Source organism: Aotus nancymaae, unplaced genomic scaffold, assembly GCF_030222135.1.
Source record: "Aotus nancymaae isolate 86718 unplaced genomic scaffold, 86718_ANA_hifiasm-v0.15.2.pri h1tg000057l, whole genome shotgun sequence".
NCBI classification, from domain to species: domain Eukaryota; kingdom Metazoa; phylum Chordata; class Mammalia; order Primates; family Aotidae; genus Aotus; species Aotus nancymaae.
Window position 1 is genome coordinate 25807564 of NW_026988471.1, and position 20005 is coordinate 25827568.

General features: G+C 51.3%; 1 protein-coding gene and 1 non-coding gene across 2 annotated transcripts; both read left to right on the forward strand.

Moving 5' to 3' along the window:
• Window positions 1-1598: 1598 nt before the first annotated feature.
• On the forward strand, window positions 1599-19030 carry SLC35F6 (solute carrier family 35 member F6). Its single transcript, XM_012475532.3, has 6 exons — window positions 1599-1724; window positions 12140-12212; window positions 12911-13082; window positions 13330-13542; window positions 14245-14355; window positions 15935-19030. Exons 1-6 carry the CDS (start codon window positions 1648-1650, stop codon window positions 16402-16404), a joined length of 1116 nt encoding a protein of 371 aa, XP_012330955.2. The 5' UTR covers window positions 1599-1647; the 3' UTR covers window positions 16405-19030.
• Window positions 8607-8712, forward strand: LOC135269741 (U6 spliceosomal RNA). The gene has a single exon (XR_010338005.1). It is a non-coding gene; the product is annotated as a U6 spliceosomal RNA (small nuclear RNA).
• Window positions 19031-20005: the final 975 nt, after the last annotated feature.

A 20005-nucleotide genomic window follows, 5' to 3' on the forward strand; every position in this document is an offset into this window, starting at 1 on the left:
CACTTTGGGAGGCCAAGACCAGTGGATCACCTGAGGTCAGGAGTTCAAGACCAGCCTGGCCAACAGAGTGAAACCTGTTTCTACTAAATATACAAAAAAAAAAATTGCTGGGTGTGGTGGCAGGTGCCTATAATAGCTATTCCGGAGGCTGAGGCAGGAGAATTGCTTGAACTTGGGAGGTGGAGGTTGCAGTGAACCGAGTTTGCCCCATTGCCCTCCAATCTAGGTGACAAGAGCAAAACTCCATCTCAAAAAAAAAAAAAATCTCTATTAGCATAGATAGATCTCTTCCCCTTTCTCCCCTACCCCCTCCCATCCTTCCGGCTTTGAGTTGTCCCACCTTTCTAAACGAAACAAATGTATTTCTTAAATGTATTTGATTGATGTCTCGTGCCTCTAAAACATACAAAACCAAGCAAGCTGCCCCCCCCCACCACCTTGGGCACATGTTCTCAGGACCTCCTGAGGGCTGTGTTATGGGCCATGATCACTCATATTTGGCTCAGAATAAATCTCTCCAAATACTTTAGAGTTTGACTCTTCATCAACACCTTCTTCAAACAAACCTAGGGATGGTCTTTCTGCCTGGATGTCTCTGAGCTGTGACCAGAGTCCACAAAGGAGCAGTGAGCAGGGCTTGGTGCAGGGGCCATGCAGAAGAGACAGATTTTTGGAGACTAGAGAACTCCTTCGCAAATCCCTACCCTACTGTTCACCAGCAGGTTCTTAAGCAAATCACTCGGCTTCTCTGGATTTACTGTCCTCAGCTATAAAATGGTATCCTCGGTAACTGGAGCTAGATTCCTTCGCCACTTTGCTGAAAGATATGAACTGTACCCAAGGTGGGCAGTGTCAGAGAGGAGCCCCGAGGTGGAAACGTCCAGCGTGGGAATCTCCTCTCTACAGGGTCCCCAGGGAACTCCTGGCAGGCCCACTTCGGGGCTTCTCTCTGACATAGCCCAGCTCAACCTTTCGAAACGATTTACATAATGCTGTAACATCCATGATGCGCCCTGATTGCACCGTCCCATCAGCCCCTTTTACAAACAGGAAGTCCCAAAGATAAAAATAAGAAATCAAGGCCAGGAGCAGTGGCTCACGCCTGTAATCCCAGCACTTTGGGAGGCCGAGGCGGGCGGATCACCTGAGGTCGGGAGTTGGAGACCAACATGGCCAACATGGTGAAACCCTGTCTCTACTAAAAATACAAAAAATTAGCTAAGCGTGATGGCCGGTGCCGGTAATCCGAGCTACTCGGGAGGCTGAGGCAGGAGAACCGCTGGAACCTGGGAGGCGGAGATTGTAGTGAGCCGAGATAGTGCCATTGCACTGCAGCCTGGGCAACAGCGAGGCTCCGTCCCACAACCAAAAAAAAAAAGCAGGAAAGGGCAGGAAAGAGAAAAAAAAAAAAAATAGGAAGACCTGGGCCATGATTTGCCAGGGCCGCCGTGTGGCCACCAAAGCGCTCCGGCCGACTCTGCAGAGCGCTGGCACCGCGGCTGCCGCGCGCTCCCCGGGGGCGGGGCGAACGGGCGGGGCGGGACCTGCGGGGTCATGTGACGCCCTGCCCGGAAGCGCTCGCGCTGGCGACCCCCGGGTGTCGGGGCCCGGCACCGCTGACTGGATCGAGCCCCGGCGTCCGCCGCCATGGCCTGGACCAAGTACCAGCTGTTCCTGGCCGGGCTCATGCTCGTTACCGGCTCCATCAACACGCTCTCAGCAAAGTGAGTCTGGGCCCTACCGGGCCTGCGGGCCCTTGGCCACCCCGGCCCTCGTTCTCCGCCTTCCTCCATCTCGGCCCTGCCTTTCTGGCTTCTGCTTGCCCACTTGCTCCGGTCGGTTCGCGCGCTTTATGACCACCCAAGGGATGCGAGGTCCTGGGAAGTGCGGAGCCGGGCTGCTCCCGGGGCTGGGGGATCCGAGCCCCGGCTTTGATTTGCTGTCACTTTCAGTCTCAGCGCCTGTTTCCTCATCTTTAAACAGGAGGGTTGGACCGCTTCCTTTCCACGGCCCTTCTATTGCTGGCGTCCGACCCTGAGTACCTCCCTCCACGACCTGGGAGAGGCCCCAGGACTTGTGCCCACGAGCTGCTGTAGTGGCCGTGCAGGCCGAGTGACCCAGTGAGAGTGGAGGGCTCAGGCTGCAGACAGGGAGGTGCCCCACGAACCCCGCAAGGACGAGGGGTTAGAGCTGCACCTTGAAGCTTAGGTGGGATTTCGGAATGTGGCTGAGACTTTAAGGCAAGGAAATTCTATGGAAAGGCCAGATCAGAGTCGATTGTAACCAGCACCAAATGCCCAGGCTAGATTTTCTCCCATAATCAGAGAAGTGCTTTTGAGCCAGGGAATGACATGTTGAAAGTGAGGTGATTCACTCCATGGTCCACATGAAGAGTCGTTTGGTGCAGGGGAGACCACTCCAAGGCTGCTGGATAACAGATGAGCAGAGTTAGGAGGTGGCAGTAAGAAGGGAAAGGAAGGGAGAGTCTAGATGCCAAATGGTCACAGGCCTGACCCACATGAGCAAGAAACAAGGATCACTCCAGGGTTTCCACCTGGGAGAAGAGAAGTGCCATTAACTCAGACAGAGAGGGTAAGTGGGCAGTCCGGTTCTGATGTAGGGGGTGAGATGGGGGGATAGTTCCCAGGAGTTTAGGGACTGAGGACCCAGGCCAGTCATGAGGCTGAGGGACAGGGCATGCCTCTGTTGTGGGCAGGATGGCAGCTCTTTGCCTCTCTGTCTCCATCTCAGGGCAGGGCCTTCCTGCCCCTTCTTTTCACCATAAGGGCTGTAGTGGCCAATGGCCTTTGTCTGAAATGATAGTAAGTTACATGGAGAACAGTGGACAGTGACCCTCTCCAAGTCAGACCTCATGTCCACCTGGGCCCTGTCAGGCTCCAGAGAGAGGTGGGGTTGGTGTGGTGTGGAAGATCTCTCATCAGGAGCTTTTCTACTCTGAAGGTGGTGTTCCAGGTCCCCTGAGTTTTCTATCTGGCTTCATACTTTGAGAAACTATAAGCCTTTTAAGGAGAAATAGCCGTTTCTTATTCATTTTTGAGGCATTTATACCTGGCATATTCCATCAGTGGTACAAAAAGGACCTCCTCAGGCATGTATATGGTACCTACAGTGTGTGATGGAAGGGGACAGAAGGGACCAAGAGGCGGTCCCTGCCTTTGAGATGCTTGGAATCTCAGGTGGAGACAGATGTGTACACACCTGGCAGTCACAGTGTTCTCCCTTTCACAAATGGTGGGCGAAGTCAGTGGAGCCCTGGGTGGGGCCCACCTGATCCTCTGGTTCGCCTCTGGCCAGATGTGCCTTGTGGAGAACTGCTGGCTTCCCAGGCCCTGCATCCTCCTGTGGGGGTCAGGCGGAGGGGGTCACTCCTCATACTGAGTCGTTAGCTGTTCAGAGGCCCCAGCCTGAGGGATCCCATCTCAGGATCTGAACGCAGCAAAGCAAGTCTTCTGTTCTGTCCTGCCAGCCAAGACCTCGGTCAAGTGCTTACAGAGTGGCTGTAAGTCTGCCAGGGCTACTGTACCCAAGGAGAATCCAGATTGCCAGTTACTGCTGGGGTAAACTGTGCTGACTCACCTCCTTCCTTAAAAAGCTCCAAACCAGTCAGGTAGGAAATTTAGAGGTCCTCAATCCCAGAAGGCGTCGCCCTTACAGGCAGCCCAAGAGTCAGAAAAGAGGCTCCCAGGTGACAGACCCAACTTTCAGTCCTGTCTCCTGCCTGACAGCTGGTGTGGGGCCTCTCAGGATCCTGCAGCCCCAGACAGGACCCCAAATTGGACCCTAAACAGTATTCTAAGGTCAAATCTTGAGAAGGATACTCTTAGGGAGAAAGGACATGTGGGAGCAGCTGCGTACACCCTGATGTGAAGTATGGATTTGAAATCACATTTCTGGCCAGTTGTGGTGGCTTACACCTGTAATCCCAACACTTTGGGAGGCTGAGGGGGCGGATCACTTGAGGTCAGGAGTTTGAGACCAGCCTGACCAGTATGGTGAAACTCTATCTCTACTAAAAATACAAAAATTAGCTGGGCATGGTAGTGTGTGCCTGTAGTCCCAGCTACTCAGGAAACTGAGACAGGAGAATTGGCTTGAACTCAGGAGGCAGAGGTTGCAGTGAGCCGAGATCACACCACTGCACTCCAGCCAGCCCTGCAGGCACAGACAAGCATGTGCTGACAATCAGCAGAACCAGCTCAGCTCGTGCACAAAGAGTACCTCGCATGCCCCAGGCCTTGCTCTGCCCTTTCATGTCTCAGGAAATTATCATAACTGCCCTATCAGGCAGAGGATAGGGGCTGATATCCCTGTATAAAGAAACTTAGGTAGGGAATGATTAAAGTCCTTGCCCAAGTTCAACTAGGCTTCTAAGTGGCAGAGTTAAACCAGCTTGGTCTGGCTCTAGCATCCGTGCTCTTAACCACCACTGGAGGGTGTGGCTGGGGACTTCTCCAGTCATTCTTGGGGCATTTAGAGTTGTTAAAAGTATAGAAACCATCCAGCCTAATCCCCACAATTTAACAGAAGAGGCCCCAGGAGAAGTTTCTTTCTGTGACTCAACTTGTTGGTATCTGAATGGGGGCTTCTTTTATGGCTGTGATATCCCAAAGTTCCTCCTTCCTGGGGGTTTCCTCTCACAGCTCCTGAGGCCAGGACAGACAAGCCTGTGCTTGTAGAAGTTGTAAGTGGCATCTGCCCTCCCAGCCTTTTTTTTTTTTTTTTAAGACGGAGTTTCGCTCTTATTACCCAGGCTGGAGTGCAATGGCGCGATCTCGGCTCACTGCAACCTCCGCCTCCTGGGTTCAGGCAATTCTCCTGCCTCAGCCTCCTGAGTAGCTGGGATTACAGGCATGCGCCACCGTGCCCAACTAATCATCTGTATTTTTAGTAGAGACGGGGTTTCACCGTGTTGACCAGGATAGTCTCAATCTCTTGACCTCGTGATCCACCCGCCTCGGCCTCCCAAAGTGCTGGGATTACAGGCGTGAGCCACCACACCCGGCCCCTCCCAGCCTTTGATGTGTCTTCCCTCCAGGACTGGGCAGCAAACCTCTCAGCCAGCCAAGAGACCCTGCTGTCACCACCCTGCTTATCCTCCTGCTGGAGCCGGGGCCACTCAAGGCTGACACTGACAGCCTGTGGTTGCCTCTGGCGGTTTCTTGGCCTGTGACAAGAGCATGATGTTTCCCTTCCCAGGTTCTTGGGAGGACAAAAGGCAGTGGATGAGGAAGCACATGTGAGCACGTGCTGCCTGCTGTGCTGGGGCCGCAGGTCAGCTTTCCTCTCTGCACTCTCAGCAGGCTTTGGGAGACTGCTACCAGCCATGCTGGCCCTGTGGCCCCATCCCTGGGTCCTGGCAGGGGGCCCCTCCCTGTGAAGTAGCTTCTTCTTTCCCTGGCTGTTTTCCTCAGAACCTCCTCACCAGCACCTTCTGTCCACCATCTCCTTTAGGCCAAGCCATTTCTGTCTGCCTGAGCCAGTGTCCATCTGCAGGTGCTCATTTCAGAGCCCAAGTCTCCTGAATCCAGCTGAGGTTCTGCATCTGAAGAGCTGGAGTCAACTGGGCACTGTGGCTCCTGCCTGTAATCCCAGCACTTTGGGAGGCCGAGGCATGAAGATCACTTGAGCCCAGAGGTTCAAGATCTGCCTAGTTGACATAGGGAGACCTTGTTCTTTACAAAAAATAATAAATAAATAAATAAAAAGAGCCAGAGTCAAGTAGATGCCCACTAAGCAAGGCTCAGCTCCCCTCCTAAGTTCTGCAAGCTGTAGGACCCTCCCACCCAGCCAGGGATATCGGCCTGACTTCCCTTCATGCCCAGGCCAGGGACCCTGCCAGGAAGGTGGGAGGAAGCCTGGAAACCACTAGGCCTCTACTAGAGAAGAGGTGTTCGCTCTTCTTCTGTGTCCTTTCTGTGCTAGCTCCAAAGTTTGCCCTTGGTAGCTGCCTCCACCACCCTGGGGTTCCATGAACTGGCATGGGATAATTGCTTCAAAGGGATTCTTGGGCCGGCTTGACGAAGCCTTAAATCAGGAGGACAGTGTGTGGTAGAGTGGAAAGTGCATGAGGCTTAGGAGCTGGGGAATAGGTAAGCCACTGGACCTCTCTGAGCCTCAGTTTCCTCATCTGTAAAATGGACTTGATGATCCCTGCTCTACCTTCTTCCCAGACACTGAAGATCTACTAAGGAAGGTTTTCTTTTCTTTTCTTTTTTTTTTTTTTTTTTTTGAGACAGAGTTTCACTCTTGTTCCCAGCTGGAGTGCAATGGCAAAATCTCAGCTCACCACAACCTCCACCTCCTGGGTTCAAGCGATTTTCCTGCCTCAGCCTCCTGAGTAGCTGGGATTACAGGCATGTACCACCATGCCCAGCTAATTTTGTATTTTTAGTAGAGATGGCGTTTCTCCATGTTGGTCAGGCTGGTCTTGAACTCCCGACCACAGGTGATCCACCAGACTCAGCCTCCCAAAGTGCTGGGATTTTTTTTTTTTTTTTTTTTTTTGAGACAGGGTTTCTCTCTGTTGCCCAGGCTGGAGTACAGTGCTATGATCTTGGCTCACTGAAGCCTTGGGCCATCCTCCCACCTCAGCTTCCCAAGTAGATCAGACCACAGACACCCACCACCATGCCCATTTAATTTTTGTATTTTTTGTATAGACAATGTCTTGCCATGTTTCCCAGGCTGGTGGGCTCAAGCACTCCACTTGTCTTGGCCTCCTAAAGTGTTGGGATTATAGGCATGCGCCACCACGCCCAGCATGAGGAAGGTTTTCTAGTCCATAGAGATAAGAGGGCTCACCATTGTCACCTCAGAAGCCAGGGCTACCTGCTTTGGCACCCCAGAGAGTAGACAAGCTTTGGCCCAGAAGGGCCAAAGGACTTACTTACAGAAGTAAGTCCCCAGCAGGAGAAAGAAGGGGACTCACTGGGCTTGAGAAGCTAGAGACACAAGAGGAAGTGGCAGAGATTCTATGGGAATGGCCACAGCTAATCTGCCCAAGCCAGCCCCATCGCCACTTCCTCAGTCTGTGTTCGCCACCCCTGCTCACATGGACTTGCACACTTCCCAGAATGCTGAGCTTTGAGTTTGGGCCTGGCCATGCTAGGGAGTGACTCACCACCCAGCACAGGGAGCCCACTCCCCAGCCTGCCTGCCCGCCAAGGCGCAGGGAACTCTGAAACGTGCGGCCTCAGCTTTTCCTCACTAGGGCCCCATGGGCCTCCTGCTCTGGAGGCCATTTCCCCAGAATGCAGTGTTTGCGGAGAAGACAGGCTCATCTGCTAGGCTGCCCCTCTCCTCCCACCAGCCGGGGAGGGAACTCAGAGGAGAGCTTCAGAGCATCAGGGAGGGGGCGCATGACTGCCTGCTGAGCTTCTGGGTACTGGCCCTGTCTGGACACCTGAGGATCTGTGGGCCCCTCGAGCCCTCTCTGGCCCTGGGTTCCTGTCTGTTAAATAAGGAGTTTCATTGAGCTGATGGCTGAGTTTCTTCTATTTCAGCATTGTGGCTCTGTGAACTGCAGGGACAATAGCCTGAGGCCCCTCCAGCCACCTCTGTCTCAGCCAACAGGACAGGTTCCAGATGTTTTTCCAGAAGCTTTCAGGCTGAAGTGCAGCTGGGGCCACGCTGAGCGCTACAAGGGGGAGATGGCTTCTGCTCAGTGAAGAGAAAGGGGAGGGGGCAGAAAATGAGTTTTGCTGAATACCTGCCATGTGCTGGGTCATGTATATATCCTTGTATCATGTGTTACTTCTGACAGTTGATCAGTGTTGGTGTGATTATTCCTATAACTTGTCCAGCCTGTGGGATTCAAAACTCTGGGTTTTCTCTGTATTCTGCCTTTTCTGAGTATAAATTCAAGCAAGGTTTGGACCCTGGATCTGCCTCAAGCCTCAGAGTCCTCATCTAAAATGAGGATCCTTGTTATAAGGCTTAACGGGACAGCCCCCATAAAGTGCCCTATGAATTATGCATTTAAGGAACCAGGGGCCAGGTGCGGTGGCTCACACCTGTAATCCCAGCACTTTAGGAGGCTGAGGCAGGTAGATCTCTTGAGGCCAGGAGTTTGAGACCAGCCTGGGCAACATAACGAGGCAATACATAAAAGCCGGGCATGGTGGCCCATGCCTGTAGTCCCAGCTCTCAAGAGTCTGAGGTGGGAGGATCACCTGAGCCTTGGGAGGCTGAGGCCGTAGTGAGGTGTGATAGTGCCACTGCACTGTAGCCTGGGCAACAGAGTAATACCTTGTCTCAAAAAAAAAAAAAAAAGATGTTGGCTGAACGCAGTGCCTCATATCTGTAATCCCAGCACTTTGGGAGACCAATGTGGGTGGTCAGGAGTTCGAGACCAGCCTGGCCAACATGGTAAAACTCCATCGCTACAAAAAATATAAAAATTAGCTGGGCATGGTGGCGGGTGCCCGTAATCCCAGCTACTTAGGAGGCTAAGGTAGGAGAATCACTTGAACCTGGAAGGTGGAGGTTGCAGTGAGCTGAAATTGCACTGCTACACTCCAGCCTCAGTGACAGAGCGAGGCTCCGTTTCAGAAACAAACAAGAACAAAAACAAAAATTAAACGTTGGTGCTCACTTCAGCAGCACATATACTAAAATTGGAACGATACAGAGAAGATTAGCATGGCCCCGTGCAAGGATGACACGCAAATTCGTGAAGCGTTCCATATTTTTTAAAAACTAAAAAAAAAAAAATATTAAACATTGCAAAGCACTGACAGCAAAGTGCTTCCCACCTTAGGGGTCATTGCTGTCATCCCCAAGTAAACTGGGGCTGGATTTTGGCTCTAGCCTGTGAGACTGGGGTCCTTCTGATTCCGCACAATGAGCCGAAGCCCGTCTCCATTTCAGGATGAGAAGCCTGGCTTTCTGCCCCAAGGTACCTGCAGGCCTGAGCGTCTCAGGCTGGGCAGGGCAGCCCATGCTGCCGACACCCAATCCCTTGGGCTGTCAACCTAGCCCAGGCTGTCAGATACAAAGAGATTCCATTTCCCCAGCTGGGAGCGCTGCCAGCCAGGCCTGTCTAGGCAGACCTACTCATGGAGAAAGCAAAGACAAGCCTTGTGGGAGGTAGGGAGCACAGCACCAGCCCTACAGTCAGCTCCCCAAGAAGCACCCCAACCTTGGGGAAGGACAGACCCCAAGGGGTTTCCCCTATGGACCAGCTTGTTCTATCAGCACAGGGACCTCAGACTCAGGTGGGAAGTAGGACTCATGGAAACATGGCCTCTACACTGCAGTACCTGGCCTGTTTGCTGGGAGGGATCTGGAAGTCTCATTCATTCAACAAAAAGTGTTGAGCTTCTGTAGAGTAATGTGCCAGGAGCAAGGGATTGAGAGATGTGGAAGCGGCTGGGTGCTGAGTTCTCTCAGATGACTGTCAATGGGGAACCAGAATGTGCTGTGTGTGTGAGTTGTCATTACTATAAGTGACTCAGGCATTAGCGCAGCATGAGCTCTGGGTGGTGACCCCACTGCCAGATTGGGGAGGACTTTTTAAGCCTAGCAGTCTGTGATCTGTGTGTGGTACCAGAATGAGGAAGCAGCTTCCAGACCTGCCCCCTGCAGAAAATAAATAAATAATAATAATAATAATAATGATCCTTGCCTGAGGCTTCTGGTCAACCTTCATGGACTTGGCACTAGCTCCCTTGTCCCTCCTAGAGGACCCTTGGCTCATGGCCTGAGGATTCCCATCTCTCTGACTTCACTTGCTCTGGGCAGTTGGCTCTGTGCCCTTGGTAAGGCTTGACCTCTTCTCTCTTCCTTGCTTTGCCTGTGTTTCACTCAGTTGCCTCACGCAGGCCTTCTTAGGGAGCTCTTTCTGCAAACGCAAAACTGGATTCAAGAGCAGCCTTGCTGGGGTGAGCCATACAGTTGGTCTGTGGCCTTTACCCACGTTCCATGTCCTGTCCTGGCCAGGGACCCAAGAGCCAGCAGCAAGGCAGGCAGAAATTAGGTACCATGGGTGCAGTGGCTCATGCCTATAATCTCAGCAACTCAGGAGGCTTAGGTGGGAGGATTGCTGGAGCCCAGGAGTTCAAGACCAGCCTGGCCAGCATAGCAAGACCCTATCTCTTAAAAAAAAAAAAAAAGAGAAAGAAATGAGACTCCAGCCCATGAGGTCAGGTGTTTTCCTGACCTGGGATGGAGCCTTCCCCTGCTCCCAGACTCCCTGTTCTATAGCAGGGCTTTCTTTGCCCCGTTGAGACTGGGACTGGTTATAGCCTGGTCCCCAAGCCCTGCCAGCTCCAGGTTTCTCTCTGCCTTCTACCCGGTTCTGTCCAAACTTCTCCCTTCAACTCTCCTTTGTTCCTGCTATTCCCAAAAACGACAAGCACTCTTAACTACCCCTCTTTCTCCACATCTCCAGGAGAAGGTGGGGTCTCTCACTGTGGAATAGATTTGCCATAGCCCTATTTTCTTCCCCAAACTCAGGCATAGAGAAGCCTAAGCTGGACAGGCTCTTTGTCAAACCAGTGGCGCATGCTCCGGGCACTGCGGGGGAGGTGCAGGAACCAGAGGACTGCCCCACCCTTTGGGAGCTGAGGCTCGCTACAGAGATGAGCCAGTGGCAGTGCAAGGCTGTGCACTGCAATGTGACTGCCCTAGAAAGACATTTCAAGGAAAGACATTTAATAAAAAGAAGTCCTGAGTCTTGCACTTTAGAGACATCCACTGCCTACATAGGGCATGCTGCAGTGAGAGCAGGTCGGCAACCCACAGGAAACGGCTCTGGGTCTATGTTGACTTGAGTCAGCACGTGATGTGACTGATGCATTTGGAGCTGTGTCAGTGAACCCGGGGTGTCAACATGAGGGAGGGGCCATGCCTTGCCAGCCTCCGTCTGGGCCAGATCACATGCTGTTGGCTCTGGGCCTGGGTCCACCAGAGTACGTCCAGAAGTCAGTGGCCAGGGGTGAAAGGTTAGGAGAGGCTGGAGCTGTTTAGCCAGGAGATGAGAAGATTTAGAAGAAGGTCAAAAAGGCCCCAAGTACCTAAGGGCTTTCAAATGAAAGATTAAACAAGACTCCACAGACCTAACCAAGCCCAGCAAAGATGAAATTCAAGAGAAGGAATTTTCATGGACAGATGGTAGACAGTTCAGAGTGATTGGTGGTTAAGCTGCCCAAAGCTCTATGCCACAAAGGATTCTGGGCTCATTGGGGAAGTATGTCATAATCAGTTATCACCATCTGCCAGGTGCCAACTGGGAGGTCACGCCATGAGTATGATGTCTTTGCCACCTGCTTGAAAGTCAGCATTAGAAAGATCTTCCAAACCATTCAGGTGCTTTGAAGGTAAGCAGGTGGTCTATATTAGGTGGTCATCTCCCAGGACCCAGATACTCCTGTAGACCAGAACTTCTTGATATTTTTCATGTCGTGGGACTCTTTGACAGTCTGGCATAGCCTATGGACCTCTTCTTACAGTAATGTTTTAAAACATGTAAATAAAAAGACCAACGATTACAAAAGAAGTAATTAAATGGAAATACAGTTATCAAACACTTAAAAAAGCAAATTTGTTTTATAGTGATATATAGAGATATGCTTTTTTTTTTAAGACAAGGTCTTGCTCTGTCACCCAGGTTGGAGTGCAGTGGTATAATCTTGGCTCACTGCACCCTCCGCCTCACGCCTGGCTAATTTTTGTATTTTTAATAGAGATAGGGTTTCACCATGTTGGCCAAGCTGGTCTCAAACTCCTGACATCAAGTGATCTACCCACCTCAGCCTCCCAAAGTGCTGGATTACAGGCATAAGCCACTGCGTCCAGGTATATAGATATGCTTTCTACTACATTAAGTTATAAGTGGGTCTGACTACTGTAATTTTCATGAGTGATGAGTGTAAATGATACCTCACAATATATACAGTGACTATAATGACATGAGAGTATCTATGACTTTTGTGTATTACAGAGGCACAAACACAGTAACTTGAGGAAATGCCAAGTTAAACTCCTTGATGTGGAGACTGGCCCCTTTGAGAGGGAGTCCCACTCTGGGGCTGAGTCACCCAATTAAGAGGTGTGAACCTCTTCACTAGCATCAGGGCAGGATGCTGCCAGGGTCTGACCTTCCTTGTCTCTCCTACAGATGGGCAGACAACTTCATGGCCGAGGGCTGCGGAGGGAGCAAAGAGCACAGCTTCCAGCATCCCTTCCTCCAGGTATCTAGCCCTGTCCCTCCTACCTCCTGTTTCCCGGGCCTCAGACCAGGCATCCCCACCATGAGGCCAGGCTGTTTCCTGATCTAGGAGTAGAGCCTTCTCCTGCTCCCAGAAGCGCCATCCACTTCTCTCTCTCCCTTCCCAGAGAAGAATCCACGATTTAGAAGAGGGCAAAGAACACCATCCTCTGTGAAAGTCCTGGCAAGTGGTCATGTCCTCACCACATACAAGTCAGGATATGTGGAAAACATCAACCCTAGTGACTAAAGTCAGCTCTCTATCCACTGAGAGCCCAGACCACAATTGGGACAGGGCAGACACCATAAATGGAAGACATTATTTGTTGAACTGAGAATCAGGAGACTCAAATGTCAGCTCCAGCTCTACCAGCAACTTGCTTGGTAGCCTTACATAAGTCTTTGAGCCTCTGTTGGGTTTCTCCACCTGCAATTTGGACTAGACAGATTGTTTTCAGAAAGTGCTCTGCACAGCCTTAGGGTTCGTCAGGATGTAAGGGGTCTTGGGGGCGGACCTAGGAGGCAGTCTCTGGCCTCCATGGCAGCTCTGCATTTGTCTATTATACATGTTGGGGTTCTGGGTAAGCTCTTGTTTGACAAAAGTTTGCATTAAAAAAATAATCAAAGATGATCCCCAAGGTCCCTTCCAGCTCTGAAGTCCTCGGGTTTTTATCCCCACAGGCAGTGGGCATGTTCCTGGGGGAATTCTCCTGCCTGGCTGCCTTCTACCTCCTCCGGTGCAGAGCCGCAGGGCAATCAGACTCCAGCGTGGACCACCAGCAGCCCTTCAACCCCCTTCTTTTCCTGCCCCCAGCACTCTGTGACATGACAGGGACCAGCCTCATGTATGTGGGTGAGTAACCAGGCCAGGCTGAGAATTGCTCGGGAGGCTGTGGCTGAAGGGGCTACTGATGAAAGAGCCCCATCCCACCCACCTCCACCTCATCCCACCATTCGCCCAGACTTCACATGCACAGGATCACAGGCAGGACTGATCGAGCACTTAGTAGTAGCTCGGCATGCCTCCATCCCCGAAAACTCCTTAGTGACAGATGGCCTTTGCCTTCAGAAGCTAACTGTCATTCGTTCTCCTCTCCTAGCTCTGAACATGACCAGTGCCTCCAGCTTCCAGATGCTGCGGGGTGCGGTGATCATATTCACTGGCCTATTCTCGGTGGCCTTCCTGGGCCGGAGGCTGGTGCTGAGCCAGTGGCTGGGCATCCTAGCCACCATCGCGGGGCTGGTGGTCGTGGGCCTGGCTGACCTCCTGAGCAAGCATGACAATCAGCACAAGCTCAGCGAAGTGATCACAGGTGCGGCCAGGGGCAGGGACGTGGGGCTGCCCTATCCTGCCCAGTCCTCCTTGGGACCCCAGCACAGACTCATACAGGCTCTGACATATGCCATATGCCAAGCCCTGGGTGAGGTGGGTAGCCCTGGAGGTGATGGATAGAATGTAGGGAAGACTGCAGAGGGATGTGGCTGCACCAAGGAAGAGTGGCAGGCCGGGGAGGGCGAGAGGCTGGCTTGTCCTTTGATACAGATGCAGACATACAAACTACTGGATTTGGGAGTGGAAAGGAACGGCTGCTTATTGAGCACTTACCAAGTGCCCAGCCTGGTGCTGAGCACTGTGTGTTCATCATCACAGTGACCCCCACAGGCCCCGAAGGGATGCATCACAGCCCATTTTACAAGGAAGTGACCGTCCTGGGTCACTCAGGGTCAGGATCAACCAAGAAATGTCTTAAAGCCTGCTGCTTCTTGAAAGACCTGCATCTTACCCCGTGGGGCAGCTCTCAGACACAGGCAGGCCTTTGGGGCCTCAGCCCAGCACTGCTGGCCTGCCCCTCAGGGACCAGGGGATCAGGGACAGGCAGTGTTGACTCTGCCTGTGAACTATAGGGGGCCCTGCAGAGGTCAGGGGCTGGCATGTTGTGTCCCTGTGGCCATGCTTTCCTGGCCCCCAGCCCCAGTGCAGTCGTGGTCTGATCTGGGTCTCTCCTTCCCTACAGGGGACCTGTTGATCATCATGGCCCAGATTATCGTTGCCATCCAGATGGTGCTAGAGGAGAAGTTCGTCTATAAACACAACGTGCACCCACTGCGAGCAGTTGGCACTGAGGGTGTGTGTGGGAACAGGGACCTGGAAGGAGTAGGGTGGAAGGGAACATGGGGAGCGGAGCACAGGACAAGGTACTAGGGTTCACTGGGCCGGGGAGGGGGGCGGTGAACTTCCTGCCCCCAACTTGCCTTCCAGATGTGTTTTGACATATCTTCTGACACCTGCTGTGCCAGGAGCTAGAGGAGACCAAGGACAGAGATGAATGAAATGCAAGCCCTTCAGAGGAGGTGACCAGCAGGAAGAAAGGGCAGTCAGTGAATTCAAGCTTGGACCACTTGTGCTCAACTGATGTCTCATTGACCATGCCTATCTGAGTCTCTCAGGGCAGGGAGGGTGGCATTCTGGCTGCACATTTCAACAGGCAGTAGTAGGAGCAGGGAAGTCCAAACAGAGCAAAGGCACGGGGGGCTAGACATGAATTTGAAAATCAGTAAGGAATAATTTCAGTGCAGCTGGGAATGGTAGCTTATGCCTGTAATCCCAGCACTTTGGGAGGCGGAGGCAGGGGGATCACTTGAGGTCAGGAGTTTGAAACCAGCCTGGCCAACATGGCAAAACCCCATCTTTACTAAAAATACAAAAATTAGCTGGGCGTGGTGGCAGATGCCTGTAGTCCCAGCTACTCAGGAGGCTGAGACAGGAGAATTGCTTAAACCTGGGGAGCAGAGGCTGCAGTGAGCTGAGATCGTGCCACTGCACTCCAGCCTGCACAACAGAGCAAGACTCTGTCTCAAAAAATAATAATAATAATTTGACTGCAATATAGGTCTAATGTTGGGGAAATAATGAGGAATTAAGTAGGTTGGGGTAATGTCATTAGAGAACCTTACCATCAGGCAAGTAGATTTAGACTTTAAATGACAGGCAGGAGGAATCACTGAAAGTTTTTGAGCAGGGAAGTAACTATCAAAATGATGAGATTAGCAAGATAGAGCTGTGCTTTCAAAGAATGGCCTGGGAGCTAGTACCTGTTGGGGAGCAGCTCTTGTCTGGCCCCCAGTGAGCTGAGGAGCTTAGGCAGAATGTGAATCAGCTATGTCACCGAGCATGCAGTCTGTTTCCACTCATTTCTATTTTCAAGCCAGACCTTAATGAATGAAGCAATGCATGGACTTACCTTCTGGCGCAAGCTCCTTGTCAGAGACCAGTAACACACTGAACTAGAAAGCTGTGTTTTTCCAGACTTGTGAAAATAATGTAGTCAGTTGCAGCTGGCAGTTCTTTTTTTAAATGAATAGAATTTTAAAATATCAGAGCATTATATACTGTAAGGGTAGTTATGTTTTCATGAGTGTGTGTGTGTCCGTGAACCTGTGTTCACGTGAACACATGTACTGGATCACAAAATAAAATGTATTTCTTACTCTTGATCCAGTCAAAAAAACCCTAAGTGAAAGTGGAGAAGGGACAGCTGGAACCCATCTAATAGGCCACAAGCTCCTGATGAGAGGCTGAGGGACGTGAAAGGAGGGAGCCGGCATAAGGAAAACTGGGAGGGAGTGACCAAGATCAGAGGAGGCTGAGCTGGTGGGCTGTACTGGAGGGAGGGGGAGAGTGTAACTGTTTCTTCTACTCCCCAGGCCTCTTTGGCTTCGTGATCCTCTCCCTGCTGCTGGTGCCCATGTACTACATCCCCGCTGGCTCCTTCAGCGGGAACCCTCGTGGGACGCTGGAGGATGCACTGGACGCCTTCTGCCAGGTGGGCCGGCAGCCGTTCATTGCCATGGCACTGCTGGGCAACATCAGCAGCATCGCCTTCTTCAACTTCGCAGGCATCAGCGTCACCAAGGAACTGAGTGCCACCACCCGCATGGTGCTGGACAGCTTGCGCACTGTTGTCATCTGGGCACTGAGCCTGGCACTGGGCTGGGAGGCCTTCCATGCACTGCAGATCCTTGGCTTCCTCATACTCCTTATGGGCACCGCCCTCTACAACGGGTTGCACCGCCCGCTGCTGGGCCGCCTGTCTAGGGTCCGGCCCCTGGCAGAGGAGACCGAGCAGGAGAGACTGCTGGGTGGCACCCGGACTCCCATCAATGATACCAGCTGAGCTTCCCTAGAGGCTTCTACTGCTACTTGGGTGCTCCTTCACCCTGAGACTGAGGCCACACCAGCTGGTGGGCCCCCAGTGCCCTGTCCCCAAGGCCTTGCCCTATCGCCTCCCTACAGAACAACACCCAATCCTCTTTTTCTCACCACCACCTGCAGGGTGGTGTTACCCAGCCCCCACAGGCCTGAGTGCAGTGACAGACCCCAGCTCTGGGCCCCCTCCTACAGCACTAGAGCTAAATCATGAAGTTGAATTGTAGGAATTTACAACCCTAGTGTATCTGAATCATAAACTAGACTACCATAATTATCTAGTTTATGAGTCATAAGCTAGATTTGATTCGCCAAAGAAGAAAAGTCAGTGAGCAAATTTAAACCAGAACTAAGCATTATGTTTTCTTTTTTCTTTTTTTTTTTTCTTTTTTTTTTTTTATTTTTTGAGACAGAGTTTTACTCTGTCACTCAGGCTGGAGTGCAGTGGTATAATCTTGGCTCACTACAACCTCTGCTTCCTGGGTTCAAGTGATTCTCCTGCCTCAGCCTCCCAAGTAGCTGGGATTACAGACACCACTATGCCTGGCTAATTTTTGTATTTTTAGTACAGATGGGGTGTCACCATGTTGGCCAGGCTGATCTCGAACTCCTGACCTCAGGTGATCTGCCTGCCTCAACCTCCCAAAGTGCTGGGATTACAGGTGTGAGCCGCCATGCCTGGCCGGAACCAAGCATTATGTTTTCTAAAACTTCTAAGATCCTCCCTAAACCTGCTTGGAGATCTGGGTTTTAACCCAGACTCTCCCTCAAACTCACTAACTCCCAGCACATTACCCAATTGCTCTGGGCCTTGATGTTATGCTCTGGGAAGTAGATGTTGATGCTGTGGCCTTAGTGCTTTCTGGCCCCAGCATTCCATGGGCCTGTGATCTTGACCAACCTGAGAAAACAGTAATAGCCCATCCACTGGAAGTACCCCTCTACCCATAGCCCCTCCCTCCTGTGCTAGGTTTTTTTTTTTTTTTTTTGAGACAGAGTTTCACTCTTGTTACCCAGGCTGGAGTGCAATGGCGCGATCTCGGCTCACCGCAACCTCCACCTCCTGGGTTCAGGCAATTCTCCTTCCTCAGCCTCCTGAGTATCTGGGATTACAGGCACGCGCCACCACGCCCAGCTAATTTTTTTTGTGTGTTTTTAGTAGAGACAGGGTTTCACCATGTTGACTAGGATGGTCTCGATCTCTTGACCTCGTGATCCATCCGCCTTGGCCTCCCAAAGTGCTGGGATTACAGGCGTGAGCCACCGCGCCCGGCTGTTTGTTTTTTGTTTTTAAGAGTCTTGTTCTGTCACCCAGACACAGCTTACAGCAGCCTAAAACTCCTGGGCTCAATCAGTCCTCCTGCCCCAGCCTCCCAAGTAGCTAAGACTAACAGATGTGTACCACCATGCCTCGTTTATTGTTTTATTTTTTTTGCAGAGATGGGTCTCACTGTGTTGCCCAGGCTGATCTCAAACTCCTGGCCTCAAGCAATCCTCCCATCTTGGCCTCCCAAAGTGTTGGAATTACAGGCCTGAGCCATCACACTCGTCCGTGTTTTCCTGTCCTCCCTCTCACCTCTGAGGCCTCCCCTGACTGGGAGAGATTACAGGGGAATTGCAGGCAGCCTGTGTTAATTGTTTTCATGAACTCTACCTGCTACTTTAAAGACAAGGAAACTGAGACCCAAAGTTCTAAGTTGTTTGGCAAATGGGTCTCTTACCCTCAGCTCCTACAAGGACCTGGGGGAGCCTCAGTTCCAGCAGCCACATGATTCTGCAGCGGACTGGGACCTGCAGCACATCTGGATCTCAGCCCCACCCCTGGCAAACTGCCTGCCTAGAGAACCCCCAAGATGACAGATTCTCCAGGATTCCACCATTTAGAGTAATTCTGGCATCATGGGCATTGTGTTAAGTAGCTTAACTTTCATTCTGTCTTAGAACAGCCTTCAGAGGTAGGGACAGATGAAGAACCTGTGCCCCAGAGAAGGTTAAGTGACTTCCTCATGGAGCCAGTATTCCAACCTAGGTTTGCCTGACACCAGACCTGTGACCCCACTTCTCATGCCGGTCTCTGTGGGGTCTTTGGGGTGGATCTCTTAGGGCTGGGCTGGAAGCCTTATGTACTGTTGTCCTCTAGGCAACCTTACCCTGAAGAGAAGGGGTGGCATCAGGAACCACAGGGAACTGAGCAGCCTCTCCAGTGCTGCTCCTTGAAACAGTTGAGTGCAGCCTCAAGCCATTTTCCTGGGCAACTCAGTCATAAACAAAACACCAAATGCAGAGCTGTTGACCAGTGAAGCCCTCAGGTTGTGTGGGATTCCAGCAGGTTATTACAGCTTGTGGGGGGAGGGAGGGTCCATTCCACCAGCTTTGAATCCCAGGGTCCCCTGAGCTTCTCTGACACACAGTGTCTAGCCCAGAAAGAAAGAAATGGACAGTGAGGATGATGGAGAGATTACAACTGCCTTGTGTAAAACCTGGGATCTTAGGGTGTAATTTTGGACTTTATTTTTTAAGAAAAGAAAAGGAAAATTGTCAGTGGTATTAGTCCATTCTCGCATTGCTATAAAGAAATACTGGAGACTGGGTAATTATTTATAAAGAAAAGAGGTTTCATTGGCTCACAGTTCTGCAGGAGGTGCTACACACTTTTTAAACAACCAGATCTCACAAGAACTCACTCTCAAGAGGACAGTACCAAGTGGGATGATGTTATACCATTTATGAGAAATGCACCCCCCATGATCCAGTCACCTCCCACCAGGCCCCACCTCTGAGATTGGAGATTACATTTCAATATGAGATTTGGGTAGGGACACACATCCAAACTATGTCAGCAGTATTGGACTTTTTTCATGAAAGAGAAGGGGCACAAGAGGGTATCTGGAGCTAGCTTCTAGAATGTTGGTATGGAAAAACTCTCAATGTATGAAAAGCATACCAGTTGCCTAGTCTTCCATTTATTGTTCAAATGAAGAAACTAAAACCCAAAAAGGGGAAAGAGCTTCCCCAGGGTCACACAGCCAGTTACAGGCAAAAGCCAGATGTCCTGGCTCTCAGTCTTACCTGTCCCATTCTGCCACAGATAGTGCAGCCAGAGGCTGGGTGCAGTGGCTCACACTTGTAATCCCAGCACTTTGGGAGGCTGAGGCAGGTGGGTCACCTGAGGTCAGGAGTTCGAGACCAGCCTGGCCGACGTGGCCAAACCCCATCTCTGCTAAACAGACAAAAATAAGCAGAGTGTGACAGCACAATCCTGTAATCTCAGCTACTCAGGAGGTGTGCAGTGAGCTGAGATTGTGGCACTGCACCCCAGCCTGGGCAAGAGTGAAACTCAATCTAAAAAAAAAAAAAAGCTTAAGAATAAAGATATAAAGAAAAAATGTTTTTGTATAGCTGTACAATGTGTCTAAGTGTTATTACAAAAGTCAAACATTTTAAAGCCAAGCTTATGAAGTTAAAAGTTACATTAAGATAAAGTTAATTTATTATTGAAAAAGGAAAATTTTTAGAGACACAGTCTTGCTCTGTTGCTGTCACTGGAGTGCAGTGGCATGATCCTATCT

What these genes read in the sequence shown, in the direction of transcription:
- SLC35F6 (XM_012475532.3), top strand. Translation starts at nt 1,648, where the DNA reads ATGGCCTGGACCAAGTACCAGCTGTTCCTGGCCGGGCTCATGCTCGTT. An exon ending in TCCAGCATCCCTTCCTCCAG is followed by an intron (nt 12,213 to 12,910) that starts GTATCTAGCCCT and finishes TTATCCCCACAG; the next exon opens with GCAGTGGGCATGTTCCTGGG. An exon ending in GCGAGCAGTTGGCACTGAGG is followed by an intron (nt 14,356 to 15,934) that starts GTGTGTGTGGGA and finishes TCTACTCCCCAG; the next exon opens with GCCTCTTTGGCTTCGTGATC.